The following is a 19,160-nucleotide window of genomic DNA, read 5'->3' on the forward strand; positions in this document are numbered from 1 at the left end:
AAATTTGCACACACACACACACACACACACATGTACACAGGTTTATCTCATTATATTTAAAAACAACTCGCGGCTTTGCTAATAAATATACGGAACAATTACTTTTGGTACTGTTTAACGATCGATTTCTCGAACGTTTCTCGCACAAGGAAGGCAAGAAGTTACTCTTATTTCGCCGGTTTGTTTTATCTTTCAAATAATTAAAATAATATTAATATATACTGCGAATAAAATGCTTTTCTCAAACTTTAATATAAAATTCAATTAAGTGTTAATAATTTCGTCGATTTTGTTTCGTCAAACGTTTTAGAAATCGACCGCATTTCTCGCTGCGACTGAGATATAATAGTCATTAAAAGTATGCTTAAGAGATAAGTTACTGATAAATTATACTACCTTAATCTAAAATTAAGGAACATCACGTTAAATGGGTAGAAGGCCACTGTAGTTAAAGAAATTTTATAGTTAATTTTTTTTTTATCAACTTATTCTTGACTCAAAAATTCATTTACGAACGATATCTGTTTTTCTGTTCTCGTTTTTCAAACTAAACATGCTATCTTTGTTGTCATATTTCATCATTTGAATACCCGTAGATGAAATGTGTCGTGCAAATATTAAGAATAGAACAGTTGCACATAAGAAAGCGAGATTTCAATTAACTAATTAATTTTACGGAATTTAAAATAAAAAATTTCGCTCTCTGCCCATTGAGCGCTCGTTCCTTCTCGTACTTTTCTTGGTACAAGCTTAAGCTAATTAAATATGAGCTATCTCGACTTCTCTCTTCGCTTTTCTCTCATTGCGTTACGACAGAAAGAGAGAGTGCGCGAGACAGCGCGTCTTAGGAGTGCAATGAAAATTATGATATGTTTTCTTATGCATCTAGGAAGGATCAACGGTGCCTGCTCGCTCATCGTCTTTGCAAGACTTTTGATATTTCTGTAAGATAGTTTTCTCGTATATATGTGACAATAAGTTAGGACCCGTATGACATTATTAAAAGTATAACTTGTTACGTATGCGATTTTTCACAGACGAGTGTTTAAAGAAATCAAACAATCAATATTTCAAACTCGCGAATAAAAAAATCTCCAAAGACAAATATAACGATAAACCTTCAAGGACTACGTATCAATACATGACAAGAGTGATGAGAACTTTAAACAATGCGTGATAATAATGTGATACATCGGATGGACATTATTTTATAAATTTATAATATTATAGCAACATTTTCTCTCTTTGAATATAAAAATCTAAATTAAAAAAGAATATTTATCGACCCTCGGAGAGATTAGTACCCGTTCATTAACGTCATCGATGTATCAAATGAATTAAAAGTTTGTCAATATTTTGATCAAAAATATTAATATTGATCCGATATATGAGAGTTCCTGCATAAATAAAATTAATTACATCGACTTGCGAAAATACGGAGAAAAAAATCTCTCTTTAAACGCGAGTAGAAGAAACCGTAGAATTAAAGTTACAGCATTGAAGAAACGATCGATAGGTATCATGTTGCATCGCTTTACGATATTAATAGCGAGTCGCAGGTGAATATCTTCCTCGCTTATCTCTTCCTCTGTCACATTTAACGCTGAATGTAAGGTTGTCCTCGAATCCTGCATTCGAGGACGAACAGTTTTTCTGTGCATTAGATATAAGACGGATAAGACGTCCAGTTCAGATGGCTACATTTGGCGTTAAACGCGATATCGAATAAGAGTGCGAATAAAAATCTCAGATGTTATCAGAGGGAAATATCAACATGTTCGTAAAACATTGGACGCATCTCGCTGTATCTCCACAATAACATCTCGGTATCCTTAAATGTTTGCTCTGGATATAAAAATGTAAATTTCGACCATAAGTACTCCAACGTAGTTGACATTATGCGCTCGCACTTCCTTAAAGACATGCTCACGTCTTTCTCTCTCTTTCTCTCTCTTGATATTCCATCGGGATACAGAAAGGCACGCAATTGAAAAAGTGGAAGGATACAGATCTAGAGAAAGAGGAAGTGTGACGTCGAGACAAGTTCTCCGTGTTTTTTCTCAGTGTGTGTTTTGAAGTTTCCGTGTGCTTGGGAGTTTCGATTACATTCGCACTTTTCATACGCGTTCCATCGGGAAACGTCTTTTAAAAGGCAACGATTCCGACTAATCAACTATCGCGAGCGAATTTTTTCCTCGTATTCTTACAATGGTGCGTCGATCTTTTCAAACATATTTAAACAAGACGCGAAAGAGAATTGCAATAGAGAATTCGATGCACCAAGTAATAATGCACAATTTTTATAATAGGTAGCACTCTTTCTTTTGTAAAACAATCGATATTGCAATTAACGCTATTGAAGCTTAAATTACAAAATGCGACATATATAATTATATATATTCTATAGGCGTGTAGACACCATAGAATATTTTTCACATTAAATATTACTGTGTCTGAGAGAAAAAAAAATGTGTGTATAGAGACAAACGCATTTTTTCTTCACACGTACGCACACGTATATACAGACACATTGAATCAGATTATTTGCCAATTGTCTTTTACCGTAGCCTGTGATTGTTGCTTTGCATATGTAATCTCGCGAGCCACATTCGTCAATAAATTCATATCTGAAAATGACTGTCGTGTTCACAGTCACAATCACATATGCAAATCTATTTGATTATCATGAAAAATCAAATTGTAAGATTGTTGTATTAACGAGAAAAAGGAGAGCGTATGAAAAATAACATAAACATTATTAAATTAGTCAAAATGTTAGATTACATACCCCGTAATTTTATTAATTTTGAAACATAAAAAACTGCTTTCAACAATTCATATCTTGCCAATAACATTCGCTCTCTACCTAACAGTATACACAAAACATCTTAAAAATAACAAGAATATAAACAAATCTTCTCAATTTTCTCACATTGGCGTAAAAGTATATGTATAAACAAGGAAGCGTTATATAATTAACTAAAAGCACACAACTTGTTCGTGGCAAAATTCGATCTATATTGTAACCGCTTCTACAAAAAGTTCCGCGAAACTTATTTATGTTTAATCTTAACTAGAAAGATTTAGCGTAAGGAATTTTTCGACTATACATTCGATCAAGTTTACATATATCCGCATAGCATTTTTAATTCAGCGAGCATCTGTTATTTTTTCAGTGATTTTAATCATTAATGTTTCCTTATCGAATGTTTCAAAACGTTTGAATCTCGTTTTTTTAGCCGGTCACTCTTGTCTTTACTTATCATAGGTATGTTTATTGTTTATGAGATGTGTGTATATAAAAAAATATGAATCGTCTTGTTTCTTCTATCAGAGGTAGATACGCAGGAAACAGAAGCGATATTCTTAGGTTCTCTTTTTTTTTGTTTCATTATCTTTTTTTGTGTGCACTTGGTTATTATACGTGCCGAGTCTCTCTCGCGAATATAAAACAATTTTTCATCGAAATTCACGCGTATTTAAACGTTCGAATTTTCATCAAAATTCACGAATATATATTTAAATCGCTTAAATTGGATTTTATAAATTGGACAAAACAAAATGACGTTCCATGTGTTTTAGAGCATACTTAGAAAAGATAATTAATTGCCGCAAGAGAGAAAAACAAATGTCGAATTAAACACGAACCTATAGATATTTTATAAAATAGTTATGTGGCATCCCAGTGCAATAATCCAACAATTTCTACCTACTGCACTTAAGGTGCCAAGTAATTTTTAATTTACTTATACATATACATTTCTATAATATAATAAAATAATTAGCTGGTCTACTACAAATACACAAGAGCTTATATAACAGTAGGAAGTTACAATTTTTTTTCCCTTATCTCTCTGACAATAAACACTTTTTTTTTATTGCAAAAGAATTCGTGTCTACATTTGGTTAAGTCCAAACAAAACTACCGCTTGCTTTGTACGCGCACACATATATGTATAAGGGTATTTATGCAAATTTTTATATATTCATATGTATATACAATCATTAGACTGAAAGATAAACTATAAAAAATGGAACGTTAATGGAAAGTTGCGATATCTGCGTATACAGTTATTTTTATGTACATAAATCCGATAATGCAGAATAGCACAATACGAATAATTAATGAGCGTTAAAATATTAATTAAAGCGTTATGAACAAAAACAAAGCAATATCTTCGACTTGTGATTTTCTTTCTTTTTGATAGGAAATGCGCGCCGTAACTTAACGAAACGTTGAATCCCTAACGTCTCTTGACTATTTCATTGTTTTGCTAAATTGCTTTTATTGCGTTTCGCTATATTTTTTCCAAAGCAGGAAAAACGCTACTGTTCCTCAATCTTGATATATCTGCGCTCGACATTCAACGAGACCGTATGTATGTACACCGAAACAATTCTCACTTGTGATTCAGTCTGTTTCAGAATCGTCATTCTCAACGGATGTTGAAAAGTGTTTCATCATCAATGAATCATGTGAACATTTTGTATCGGTGATTCGTCTCTCACCCTAAGAGAGCAACAGAAATGCTTTTTTTTAACGGCAGAGATTCGCATGAAATAGCAGCAACGAAACAACTGGGATTTCCATAATGTGTGGTAATGATAGTGTCCTCGATGGCTGGGACGCTTCGCGCTAGTGTACATCGTCAGCTTGGCGTCAGTCACTACTGCTACTGCTATTTCCGAAATATTCTCCGGCGTCACCGCGACATATCGGACATGTTCGATTAGACTGTAAAGCAAATAATATCGTCGTTTGCAATATTGCGTAAATCGCAATGCAAAGATATATTCAGAATAAGTTTAGATCTCGAGAAATAACATGACTCTCTTACCTTAAGCCATTTGTCAATGCACTTGGAATGAAATTCGTGAGAACACGGTAGAACACGTAGCGATTGGAGAGCCTCGAAATCGCACATGCAAACGACGCAATTGGTCTGGTCGCCCTGATGTGTCTCCGCGTTGAATTTATAAGACGGCAATTGTTCGACCTCCGCGCGAGTTAGACCGCGCGGCTTAGCCTCACCCAATCTCTCGGCTAAAGATAGCAACGCCTCATAATTTTCCGTCACAGAATCAGGCGACGATAATTCGGCCTGATTGTACGGAGACAGCGGTGGATTGCTGAACATCGCTCTGCGGAATAAATGACATAACTATTAAGCGTCTTGTTACGCGCAATAAGCGTTGCGACATTTACACAGTATACATTACGTACAGAAAATGTAGTAGATATCCCGGATACGTCATGGGTGGTAACGGAGTTGTACCCCTCCATCTGCTAAATCTCGGTCGTCGCAAAACGTTGGACGTTACTCGACGAGTTCTGTTCTGCATCATCTCCAATTGACTGTTTCGCGTTTCGGACAGGAATATGGGCGGCGGTGTTGTTACCTGCGTAAGGGCCGGTGGAGAATACGAGTGTGGTAACGGTAGCGGCGCTCCAGCCGCAGCGCCCACTCTGTGATGATGATGAGACTCTATCAATTCGAGCTCGACTTCTCTCTAAAAACAAATGCGAGGAACAATAGTTAGCAGACAAAAATAGCATTAACTCCTAAAATACAATTTCAGAGATACAGGTCCGTTAGATATTTTTGTCTTTTTTAATTCAATAAGAAAGTTTCTCTTACGTCCTATAGAGAGATTAGAGAGAAAATTATAAATACGATACGGATAAACTAAACGTGAACCAGTTCGAATCACAAGTCTAGTAGCCTTTCCAAATGTCCATCAAATTTACCTGCTGAGATAATTGATGATGCGCGGTATAATCGGTAGTATGGACGGGTGGTGGAGGCGGATGTGTGTGATGCAGTGCTGCTACAGGGCCACCAGTCGGTGTTGGGTATCCTCTGGAAGCGGCACCAACTAAGGAACCGACAAGGCCATGACCCGGATGCGTTGGATGAGTGGCGGAATAGTGATTATGATGATGCGTCACCTATGATGAACAATATACATTAGACCTGCACTTATATCGTACTTGTAAAAAAAGTGATTTATTTATTCATTCTAAATGTGTGGCAATTACCTGGCACGAGTGTCCGAACGGGTGTGTTCCGTGAGGCGTGTAGAGACTATGAAGTTGACACGGAATCCTGTAGCTCGGCGCTTGCGGATGCCACGCCAGAGGCTCCCCGCTAACGGCAACCGGCAGGCCGGACACGCCGACTTGACCTACATCGACGACCACGGGCGCGTTCGCACCTTGAGCAGGATGGTGTCCTGTGCCGCCGGCTGTTGGATGGGGATGCGCCTGATGTGCATTGTGGAGATTGTGATGCGAATTGTGCAGACTGTGTGGATGGGAGCTGTGGATGTTGTGATGCGAATTGTGAAGGCCGTGGTGGGAATTATGGAGACTCTGGTGAGGATTGTGACTCGGTAGGAACGGATAGGGGAGCCCGAACGAGTCCGTATATCGCTGATAACGGTTCCTAACCGTCGGACTGCCACGGGTGGACATGTGATTGCGCGGGGAGCGCCGTTGGGGCGCGCCCCCAAATTCCCAAGGCGGTGGGGTTGTGTGCAGGGGCGGCGTTGGAGCCGGGGGTGTCGTTTCTCGGACCTCTATCCCAGACACAGCGCCGTTGCGAGATATTCGACGACGTTTCCTCGATGGTGACTCGCTCTAGAAAATACGAATTGCTTATATTCGTATCCATTCCCTGTAGCAACTTGTCGGAAAAGAAATCTAAACTTGTTGGCAGAATTAAACGAAAAAAAATGTCAACTATTTTTTCATTGGCAAAGAAATCGGAAACTTTCACTATATTACATTACGTTAAACAAGCATCGTATGCGTAAGTTCGTTGTAGAATAAAACTCGCAAGATCGAAATCTGAAAGTGTTTCCTTTGACATTTTGTAGCAAAAACAACGAAAAAAGCAAAAGTTTTTTCAAATTATCTCGAGAAAGAAAAGGACACATGAATAGACAAAAACCGTAAATTTACTTTTAGATCATTAGAAATCACAGAATTTAGATGAATAAAAAAATTAATTCTATTAATTATTACTACTATCACTCTACTAGCACTCTTTCTATCAACCATTGTCTCTCGCTTCCTATATAAATTACTCAAAATATAAGAAAATATAGATTGACACTGAAATAACACTTCAATCATCATCAAAACGCATAACAAAACAGTACACTCACCTTTCTACCATCATCCTGACTAGGCTGTCTGTAATATGGCGGTGACGGTTGGATCTGCACGGGGCTTAGCTGGTTTGTGGCTGAAAAGAGAGAAGGATTACATAACTACATCTCTGCAATATTCCGATCGAGGATTGAAACTATTTCCTGCCAAATTAAATTATAGAGTAAAAAGAAAAAAAAAAGGAAAATTATACAAATTTGCAAATAAACAGACAAACTGAAATGAAACATACCTTGAGAGTTTCTACGGTACTCCATGTCCACCCCGCTGGCTCCAAGACCGGGACTCATGTTCAATAAAGGGCCGCGCATCGCGTTCTCCTGAAATTGCGGCGGAATAATTGAATGATTTTCTCGCCAACGGAGGAGGGTAGGTAGAAAGGAAAGATTGAAAAGAGATGACGCGCGTGTGCTCACCTGTCCACAGATATTGATGTGCAACGGTGGAGAATTGGCCGGCGGGCCTACCGATTCCTGGGGGAAGTGCGACGGCGGGCCCCTCGTCTGCGGACTGTGCTGCGGAGGCGGCTTATATCCCACGCTGGTTCCACCCACGTTCCCGTGATAGGAAACTTCCTTGCCAGCCGGCCCGGAGGACGTGCCAACCCCGGGGCAATCTCTGCAGTATACACAAGTGGAGAAGCATGAGCGAGTGTCGCAGAAAAATACATACGGGGAACGGATGCCGGGAAATACGTAATAAATTCGCGCGATACGCCATGCGATATATTCTCGCAGTGATATCTCGAGCTAAAAACGCTGATACCAGCCGCACTCGTAATAGAAATGAGTCACGTATGCGATATAGAACGAGGATGTTCCAACGCGAGTCCGCATTGATCCTTAAGAAGAAATAATATTGCACCACAATTTTACGAAATTTTCTCTATGTAAAAAAAAAAAGAAACATTATTTTTCGCGATAAAAAAAATCTCTACAAAATAAGATTCCTATTTAATAAATCGAAAATAAAAATTATCTGCAAATTTTCTTTAAAAAAATTATATTAGCAATCATTTTCGCGTAAAGTTAACAAAAAGATCCGACACGAAAATATAAAATATTCGTTTAATAAGTAAAGTAAAGATAATAGACTCTTGCCAAAGTTCACTCCCAGACAGAGATCTGCAATTCAGTCATTTAAAAGTTTTTATCGCAAGGGACAATTATTTTTCTCTCGCATTTTGCACTCACGAATTGACGAATTATAATTCATTCCGATGTTATTCGCAAGAATTAATAAATTTATACGCAACATCGCGATTAAGCGAAAATCGAGTTTACGCTTGAGCGGCCTACAATTAAGCAAACATCTTTCCGCGAGCAGTTATGAAAGTCGCAGTCATCAGAACGCCACGACAATATCTACGACGATATATCTTATTTACGGATAAAAAGGAAGGTCTCATGTAACGTCACGTAAACAGATCGCTTTATGAAAATTATCAATTCGCCTTCGATAAAAATTTGGCGGAATATTTTACGTACAAGTGAAATAAATTCACAATATGATCTCAGCACACGAACATGAATATGGATCAAGAAAACAGATTCGTCTTTTTTTTTCGACATTATCAGCGTTTCGTAAGATAGCAATCGATATCTGTGTATCGTATTTTTTTTTTTTAATTTCAGAAAACATATTTACCAAACACATTTATCTGCCACTCTGCAAGTGTTTAAAAAAATTGAATTTTTCTCAAGAATTTTACTTCAAATTTAGTTAAAATGTTCATTATCTCATCGTCAAAGATTAAAAAAATTGCAGTAATCAATGATCTCAATTTCATCAACTCCTTATACTTATTACTTCGATTTCATCTTGAATTTTCGTTAACGAAAAAAGTTCGCCAACAAATCCGCGACTAAAGAGATATCCGATAGCGAGAGAGAGAAAGAGAGAGAGAGAGAGAGAGAGAGAAATGATGCTTCCTATGTACTTGCTTCACTTATACAAGCACAGGCAAATAAAGTGACCGTAATAGTTAACGATTCGACAAACTGGAGCGCCGCGGTTTATTTATTTTTGTTGGCCGTAGATTTATTTATTTTTACATACAATCGAAATATAAAACCGGATAACGACGCGCCATAAAGAATATATCAATAAAAATCGAACTGTTAATGTTACATAATATGGTGTGGCGTTTGTAAAATAGTCACACCACGCGATTCTCGTAATGCTTGATGTAATATAATGCTGTTTATATAATTTTTCCCCTCACATATTTATACATGACTTGCTAACATTGTTTTCAATTACATTGTTCACATTATTTCATTTAATTTTTCTTTCTCATATTCGAAACATACTTCAATCCTTTCTCTCAAGTCCCACGAGTGTTAATTAATGATTCAATGTGTGTAAAAAGAAAACAAGCAAACGTGTGCGTAATACTTTTTCGATGAAAATATCTAAAGCTCTTTTTCTGCCTAAGGAAGATGTGGAAAATTCACTGACGAAATTGATAAGTATGTGCGCAGGCATGCTAAAATGAGATAACCACTGAAACATATAAATATGATATAGAAAAAGTTGAAATATTGAAGCGTTGTGAAACACTATACATTCTCGATGAACTGTCAGAGTCAATTGGGGCCGAGCTTATTAATTAATGACTTTCAAAGATGTCGATGTCGTGCGTCAATGCACGGTACATCATATAAGATGGTACAAAATTACACTTTGCTCATATGCAATAAAAATTTGCATTTCAGAATCACCTAATATTCAAGAAAATAATACACTGCATGACTTGAACAAAATCATGTGTTACTTGACTCAATTGTAAATCACAAATTAAAATTATTATTTAGCGAAATTTTAATGTAACATTTTCTCTTGAAAGATATATATTTCTAGAACAAAATGTGAATTTTTATTTAAAATTAATTCAGTTAGATAATTAAATTATCAATTAATTTATGTAATATTAATACACTAAAACATTAAAGACTTCCATCCTGAAAGGGGATATAAATTATCTGGTATAAATTATATCCTCAGTATCAGAGATGTTTAGTTCATTCTATAAAGTTGCTGATACAATCTTCCAACAAACAGAAAAAAAAGAGAGTTGTTGCGTCTCTTAGAACGATCGCAAAACGCAATCGCAAAACGTATTGATATGTACTATTTACAAAACATGAATTTATAATTTATATATAGACAGAGTTCTGACACACATAATTTCAAGTCGAACGCATGAGCCATTTTTCAATATCTTTTACATGCAACTTGCAATTTTTTGCATGCGGGATGCCGATCCAGACCGAACTTTTTCGATAATATGTACTATGCGAATGGAGTAAGGAATCGCGTTTAAGGAACTGTAGCATTAAATTTTATTATTTTTATTAGGAAACGATAATCGCTGATGACTGGCATACCGTTTTGACATTTTTGCAAGGGAACGCAAATGTGCTGTAAAATGCAATTGCATGAGAACTCTACGCGAATCAAAATGATACATATTTAATGCTTTCCCATTGAAATTTTTAATCACGACATTTATATTTACGAATACATTAAATTTCTTTCCTTTAATCTCTTTCTCCTCTCCATTTAAATTCTTGGCACAGCATCTGTCATTCGTGAAAATTATGAATAGTTGGCGACAAACTGCACATAGTGACAGGATATCCCAAAATACTCTGCCTTTAATTTCAATGTGACAGATTTTTCGACAAACTTGGAATGGAGTTTTCCTCGAAATTAAAATGAATTTCAAATTGTATATTATGTAAAATTTAAAGTGTAAACAAAACTTTATTATTCATTTAATTCATGGTTTCGTTCGAGATATTATCTAAGAAAAAAATCAACTCCAAGTTCTCTGCCATTGGAATTAACAGAGTATCTCACAGGACACCGTGTCAAAGAGATTCAACGAGAAATTCTAATTGAACGTCCGAAGGCTGCAAAAGTTTACACACGTGCGACAAGAGTATAATAATTACAGTCTTAATAAAAAAAAAAGAGAAGAGAAAAAAGATCTAGCAATACACACACAGAGAAGAGAGATACAGAGAACAAAAACTGCGCGTGAAAAGAGAAAGAAGGAAAATCAATAAACCGATTTAATTGGTAAGCGGATAAACGAGGCCGCGCTCGAAAAAGATCCGAAGTGCAAACGCGGAAATAAAGTGCATCGTTGCAACGCGGAGCCACGATGGCCCGTTGATTGTCGTCGATTAGAGAATCTTCGCGCAATGTCGGCTTCTCTGAAAATTAAAGACAGAAGCACACACACACACACACACACACACACATACACACACAAGTAGTGCGCAGCTTGTCCGCCTGGCCTGAACGCACAATATATAATCATACAAATATGCCGCGCGTAACTTTCGCTAAGCCACACTAACATTTAATGCACAAGTGCACGGTAAATAATGGGAACGTGTAGCAAGTGAATTTTTGTCGCGCGAAAAAAGAAAAAGCTCGATCCATCTGGTAATGAAACGCGTGTCGATTTTGTGAGCGATGGAGATCGAGCGTTTTCATTGGTGAGCGTGCCGAATAAATACGATTTTATTTACCAAACTTTTCGTGGAAGGGTGTACCAAATTCATCGTATTTTCTATCTGTAACGTAGTAACGATTTTACTCTATCGAGAATATAAAAAAAAAAGATTTTCGAGTTATCAACGATTTATAATCGAATTTCTCAAATTAATTGAATGATATGGAGAATAATAAAATTCTTGTTCTTTGTTCAATTTCATATTTTCCTATTTAAGGAATTTTCGCTCACGATTTAAGATACTTAAAACTGACATGAAATTGATATTTAAATTTTCTAAAAATAATTTAAGCTATCTACTTTAAAAATTTTTAATGGTAAAAGTATTAATAAATAGAAGCAATATATTAGTCGAGACACCCTGTGTAAAATTATATTGATTAAATTGATGATTATATATGTTTATATGTGTATGTTTTTTCGTTATAAATTAATTGCAACAAATTTTTTTAATGTAAATTTTTACAAAGAAAAGTTGTTTATTATCGCGCAACGATCTTATTAAGAAATACTTATTACGTTCAGCCCAAGTGTTAAACCGAAAGGTTACCCAGGCGAGTAGATAATATTTCAAATAATGATCGCAATATATGTCCAAATTTTTCTTTGGCAAAACAAAGATACATATACAAACCATTATTTCGAACGCGAAATGTTCACAATTTCATACACATTTTGAATAATATAATACATTCACTCTTATATATTAAAGCTCACCTTGATGTACTAATAATTAGCTTGATTTAAGCAATTTTTCATCATTCATTTGTATCTTTATAAAGGGGGATAAAAGAAGCTAATCCCACCTATACAGTTCTCTATCACACATATAAATTCTCTTTAATAAAATAAAATATTTAATAATAGGTCTGCTTTAAAAGAAGTAATATTCTACCGCACAAATATCTAAAGATTAATAATTCTTAACAAAGTTGTGCCAAAGCTCAATTTGTGAACTGCAAACACATATAAGTAAACATGCTCGTCGTATACTGATAATTACATTGATCACAAAATATCAGAGAAAAAGTTGCTCTTCCTCTCTCTAATAATGATTCAATGTTCTGTCAAAATATCAAAGTGTCAATATTTATACGGACGAGGGAAATATTTAAGGGAAATAAAAATTCAAAAAAATATTTTTCTATGTCGCGCTGTTTACAAAATCTCATTCGCGACAAATAATCAATAAAAAAAAAAAAAAAATAAAAAAAATAAAAAATCCTCGACAAACAACATAAAAAAAATTCTCGTCGCTATGTTTGGAGAGGATCATCGCCTGGGTCCCTCGAGTCCCTCGAAGCATGCACATGCGTGTACGCAGGGTACAAGCTGCGAGGAACATCCGGTGTTTTGCGTGGGATTTGTTATACATATACCCATTGTGATATCGTGGCGGGCATTGCCGATACGGGTATTCCTTGCTGCCAGCAGCGTATTGATGCTGCTGCTGCTGTTGCTGTGGCGGCGGAGGTGGCTGCTGATGCTGGGGATGCCATCCGCCGTTACGAGGGTGGGATGGCAGCGATGGGGCGCGCACGTGCGGACCCGACGAGGCGCCATTGGACACCACAGCTCTATAACGACTCTGCATGCCCAAGCCACGATGCTGATGACTCCCGGGGCCGTTCATACTTCCGTTCGTTTTTCCTTCTGTTCGTTATGTATGTGTCTTTCTCTTTCTCTCTTTTTTTTTCTCTATCCTCTTCGGTCTCTCATTCAACGGTACTCTTCCTCTTCCTCGTAGACGTCGTCGTTGTTCTCAACACTTGGAGACAGTTAATTCCGTGATCGCGCAGTCTCTGGATGCGCGTCTCATAAGATCACTCGCTGAACTGATCGATTGACGTGCACCGAGAGGAACCTAGCGAGGGTATTTAAACGATGTTACCTAGCCGAACAGGTTGGACAGATGTGACAAATCTTTCTCTTCCTCTCTCTGTCTCTTTTCCTCTCGCGAATCCCCTCACGACTTGACATTTCGGAACGCGTTGAAGGAACGTCCGAGCTGGTCCTCTCAAAGCGAGCGTTGCCAAGTATCGATACACGTACGATATCTCGATATTTTTTTGCCATAGAAACTCATTTGATCGTATTTATATTTTTCGAAAAAAGGACTATTATTTTCTGTTTGTGCAGCATTGAATTTTATCACGAGAGTTTTTCCTTTATTTTTATGAAAATAATCGCATTTTTCAAAGTACATCTCGCGAAGAAATATATATCTCGCGATTGATTTCATTAAAAATTAAATTAATCCAAAAATTATTTCAAACAATTTAGATATGTCGATTGAATGATCAGTCGGTTTTCTTGATGACCAAATCGGATGCATTCCTCAACGCGATTTACGTGCCCGCAATTTGCGAATAACTTTTCTTTTTCACAACGTTAAACATATCCTAATCATGTACAAAATTTTGTATTTAACCTCGGTCGTCCTTTAGCTGAATCGCGTCTTAATCAGTGTTGATAAAATACGTATATCTCCTGCACGAGATTGAACATAATACTTTCTGATAACTACGTTTGAATCCAGACAAGCTTGTCTGGATTTGCATATCTTGCGGATTAAGATACTTTCATGTAAATTCGTTGAATTTGCATCTTTCTTAAAAATAATATTCGAAATTATAAATCTTGGTGTTAAATATTACAAACAAAATATTATTGATATATTACTGTTAATAGAAAAAACCATTGTATTCAATTATTAACAATTATTATTATAAATAATTTCACAATTGTTCGTAATAAAAACGTTACACATTAATATACTATCGTCTTAGAAAATATTTTATTCTAAATAAAGAGATTTAGCTACTTTTGCAGCCGCAGATCATTATCGTATTTTTACCAACACTGATCGTAGTAAGGCACTCATAAAAAGGAGCGACTATGTAAATTGTATATTTAATAAACCGACAGAACGTTAGGAAAGTCACGTAATATTTACATCGCTAATTTCATCAGAAATCAGAAATGTCGCGTTTATTATAAATAACGATCGCGGATCCTTTTTCGATGCGACTGCTTTAAACGAAATAATGATCTGATTTCAGTCTAATAAGCGAAAGATAACAACGTTCTCTTTATAAATCAATACTTTGTGCATTGCAAAGGGAATCTGGAAATTCATGAAACTTGAACATGTAGGGCACTTTATCAAGTAACGATTTTTCACAAAGCAATTTCGACGAATCGTTTGATCGTTTTAATTAATACAGAAAATAGATTGTGCGTTAATTTAATTTTGTTAGACTATAAGGGGTCTCGAAGACAATTATGGATGTTTAAAACTTGTCGATTTGTATTTTATACTCGTTCTATTTCAAGTATAGACCAGCTTTTTTTATTGTATACATGAAATTTTAAAGTATAATCCATTACATTTCATTTAACTAATGTAATAAAATTGATAATTTAAATTTAAATAACAGAATTAAATAAAGAAAAGTAAGCAAAGACAATAAAATCCTTTGCTCTTTAGCTAATAAATATTAGGTCTCTATACATTAATTTACGAATCTTTACTTTAAAGAACAAATATTTTCAGGCAAGAAAGTATTTATTTTCATCTATAGATAATTATCTGTATACTAATGATGTTTTTAGCTAAACTGTAAATGAATATTATATATATATATATATATATATATATATATATATATATATATATATATAAATTTTAGCTGCGTTATATAATCAATCAGATAGTAATACATTTTTAATTTTACGATTGAACTAAATAAAGAAGGAACATTGAAATAGAGCAAGTATTATAAAGAGTCACTAATTATTTTTATACAAATTATGGCAACGATAAAAAATATCAATAGCCTGCGACAAATGGCGAAAAGACACTAAAAAAATTTTCGTTAAATCCCCTCACACGTCAACGAAATTTCACGTTTCTCAAGAATTCCCTTTGAAAACGAAGCAACATATCGACAAGTACAGAGAGAAGATATTAGCATTTCTGAAAATTAATGGATAATTTGAATATACATAAGCTCGTTCCTTTTCGACAGCTTGCCGACATACATAAAGCACACAAACACATTTAGGCATACTCAGTTCTAATGAGCAAAAGCACAAGAGAAAAGAATCATATAAAATGTGAAATGTGTGCGAGCTGTTTCATCAACAATTACAATCTTTACATAATAAATCACTTTTAATGTACATTCAATCACATTGTTAATGCGACAAAGAAAGGAATACATTTACGAGTAATATGCGTACAGTCAACAATAGATAAGCACGTAAAAATAAATAGAGGGAAGATTTTCGGCATTCATAAAGTGCACAAGCGAGACATAAACATTAATTCTAATATAATCTATGTAAAGGCGGAGATACCCATGCAGAGAGAAACTTACAGGGATGCATTACGCGATTAACGTAATCATACGAAGCGGTGATGTAACACACGGATATCAGAACAGGAAGAGAATGAAGGGGTGAGATAAATGATTATTGCGATCGGAAATACGAATATCGTGTGAATAATCGAACACCGTAATTTTAACAAGAATGCGAAGTACTCATTTAACACGGACATAATGGAAAGCGACATAATAAAGGTAATTTAAGGCTCACATTCTGCAATAACGGTACGTCTTAATATGCACACTTTTACACCTGCAACGTCGTTATCTTTATCTTTATAAAGTTATATAAATATATTTTAGTTTTACATATTAGTAATTTTTATAGTTTTTGCCAGTTTATTCTATCCCTTGGATAAAGTTCGGGTCGGTAAAAATCAGAATTTATCATGGTTTTTTCCAATCACTGGACTTGGCCAACACTGAAATTTCCAAAGTCACTGAGTCATTCTCTCAAATGACGAATATAAATAAAAAAAATTTCAATTTATTTTAATATTTATCATAGAAAGGATCATTTTTTGCCGGTTTTTCCGAAAAATATCAGTTTTCACCACTGGCAAAAAATGTGGAATTTTGCCAATCCTGTCTGAGTCTTTAGAAAATTCCATGACAATACCTTGATTTTTTTTCTACATACAAAAAAAATCCCTGAGACGAATCCAGATTTTCACGTTTATCTAGGAAAAGGACACTCTGTTTTAATAAAATTAGATATGAATCATATACGCGGAACGATTTGCATTGTTCGCATTATTCTACAGCAGTTAAGATCTCTCTCAGGATCCTCTCAACCTCTCGGGTCGGCGCCGCCGCCACCGATTTTTGGGCCTTTTTGGGCCAGAGAATCGACCGTGGCATCGCTGAGTCAGGCCCGACGCAGGTCGGAGGAAACGATTAAGTGAACCGGAATATCCAGACCCCGTTGCTTCGGGCCAGCCTTCTCTCCGCTTTCGTGCGCGGAGCCGTGTGTTTGAGAAAAAATGTCTGCGGGGCCCCGCCGATAACCGTAAGGTCGCTGTGTATTTTTAGGCGTGTCTCCTTTCGTGCTAACTCTCCCGACATTGACAGTAGTATGCGATAAAATAAGTCGATTGTCGAAGAGAGAAAAAGAGGGAAAGAAAGGAATAAAAAAAGATTTGATCTTCAGAGACAAAACCTTTACTCCGTGTATAAATGCCTCTGAACAAATATGACGCGATTGAGAAACAATGACGGTATATGTATGGACGTGTGGCTAGCGAATTCACTCTCTCTCTCTCTCTCTCTCTTCTATTCTATTGTACTCATAATATTAACTTTCTTATTTTTAGTTTATATAGCTATTGTTTTTCGTGCTTAAAAATCGTTTCTCGTTAAAAATTTGTACTTTTAATAAAATAAATACAAGATTGATTATACGCGAAAATTGATCTATCTACTTTATATTATAAAGATGCAGCAGTAAAAATAATTTTTTTTAATTGCTGAGGAAAATGAAAATAACATCTTGAAAAACGTTTACAATAAACGAGAGTCGTTATGCAGAAATTGATAAAAAAAAATATTCGTGAAAACACGCTCTCGCACGTTGCGCTTGCATCAAGCGGCATCTATTTCGAAATCAGTTGTTCGTGACAAATCGCGATAAATATTCACAATGAACAAAAACTTATTAAAAAAAGAAAAAAAAAACCGAGTCGTATTCTTCGCGTATATCAATGTTTGCCATTTACATGTATGATTGGCAGGCAAATAGATACAAAAGTAGCTATTATATTATTTAGTTTTTGTCTATTTATACAGGCTAAAAAGAGAGAGTTAACAATCAAGTCTGCATAAATATTTTTTATTGGACATCATCTCTTTATCCATTTCAAAATTAAAATCTAAAAAAGGCCGATTATACTCGACAAGAAAAATCGATTCTGCCAACAATGACAACGTATTTCGAAGCTAACAATAAGGAAAGCTCTCCTTCTCTCTCGTAATCGCTCATACTACTTGCGCGCCTACATCCTCGATACTCCGACTCCTTATATCGCGCTCATGAAATTTTGAAGCGTCGAATATATACACGTACGTCGAGCGGGCAGGCACCGTTGCCTCGACATGCGTGGCGTTTCGTGCCGGGCGCACGCTGCATGTGTATATACACAGCTCGGCGAGAGTCGAGAGCGAGGCCCAACCTCCTGGTGATGTGGTACAGTATGTCTGCGCGAACGAGACGAGAAAAAGAAAAAGAGAGAAAGAGAGAGACAGAGAGAGAAACCCGTTTACCTTTAAACTCCTCTCGCGGTGGCGGCAGCAATTCTCTCTCCCTCTTTCTCTCTTGCCCTCTTTCTCTCTCTTAAAAAAAAAGAGAAAGAGAGAGAGAGGGAGAGACAAAAATTGAACTCGGAAGAAGCCAAAGGAGAGTCTAAGTCAAACCGTGTGTGTGCGGTTCGGATTATCGTTAGGTTTCATGCAACGATGAACTGTGCGAATCGAATTTTGCGATGCGTTGAGAGCAACGCGAGACGCGTTTTGAGCCCGATTCGATACGAGAGAGAGACATGCCGTGCCGGTCTGATTTAGCACTCTCCGCTTTTGCGTTGAATACACCGCCTGCGAAACACCATTTTCGCGTAAATCCCGGTTATGTAGAAAATATTGCTGAAGCGCGCCTCGAAACAGAGAACGTCTTCTCTTCCCTCTCCCTTTTGTCGAAATAACTATCAAGGATTTGATAAAAAAGCGAATATACATGCAGATGGTGATATTAGTAGAAATTAAATTATTACTTAAATCTCTTTTTATTCGTGCCCTAATTAATATATTATAATTATATTGATTTGAATGATAAAGTATTTTTTAAATTAAAAAAAAAAGTTTATAACAATTTGGCACTTTATGAAATGATTAAGTTATTTATAAGAATGTTAATTTAAATGCAATATATATATATATATATATATATATATATATATAAAATAAATAAAAAAGAAAATAGAGATATGTTTATAAAACACTCATAATTTTCATCCTTCTTTCTAAATAAATTTAAAATTGTTCTATGCGGTTTATATAATTTAATACATTTATATAT

The 19,160-nt window shown here is 35.7% G+C and overlaps 1 protein-coding gene across 2 annotated transcripts in view; it reads right to left on the reverse strand.

Moving 5' to 3' along the window:
• Positions 1 to 2,775: 2,775 nt before the first annotated feature.
• The window catches only part of LOC126854879 (E3 ubiquitin-protein ligase RNF38), a 38,432-nt gene continuing 22,047 nt past the window's right edge, over positions 2,776 to 19,160 (reverse strand). The window contains exons 2-10 of one of the 2 annotated variants that reach the window (XM_050602003.1): positions 13,082 to 13,566; positions 7,591 to 7,792; positions 7,407 to 7,494; positions 7,171 to 7,250; positions 6,041 to 6,640; positions 5,750 to 5,950; positions 5,225 to 5,511; positions 4,839 to 5,142; positions 2,776 to 4,735 (exon numbers count right to left, since the gene is read on the reverse strand). In XM_050602003.1, coding sequence (XP_050457960.1) covers positions 4,661 to 4,735; positions 4,839 to 5,142; positions 5,225 to 5,511; positions 5,750 to 5,950; positions 6,041 to 6,640; positions 7,171 to 7,250; positions 7,407 to 7,494; positions 7,591 to 7,792; positions 13,082 to 13,335 — 2,091 coding nt within the window. In that variant the 5' untranslated portion in view covers positions 13,336 to 13,566 and the 3' untranslated portion in view covers positions 2,776 to 4,660. The remainder of the gene's footprint in view (positions 4,736 to 4,838; positions 5,143 to 5,224; positions 5,512 to 5,749; positions 5,951 to 6,040; positions 6,641 to 7,170; positions 7,251 to 7,406; positions 7,495 to 7,590; positions 7,793 to 13,081; positions 13,567 to 19,160) is intronic. The other variant, XM_050602004.1, reaches the window with a different exon arrangement.

This window comes from Cataglyphis hispanica, chromosome 15 (assembly GCF_021464435.1).
Source record: "Cataglyphis hispanica isolate Lineage 1 chromosome 15, ULB_Chis1_1.0, whole genome shotgun sequence".
In the NCBI taxonomy this organism is placed as follows: domain Eukaryota; kingdom Metazoa; phylum Arthropoda; class Insecta; order Hymenoptera; family Formicidae; genus Cataglyphis; species Cataglyphis hispanica.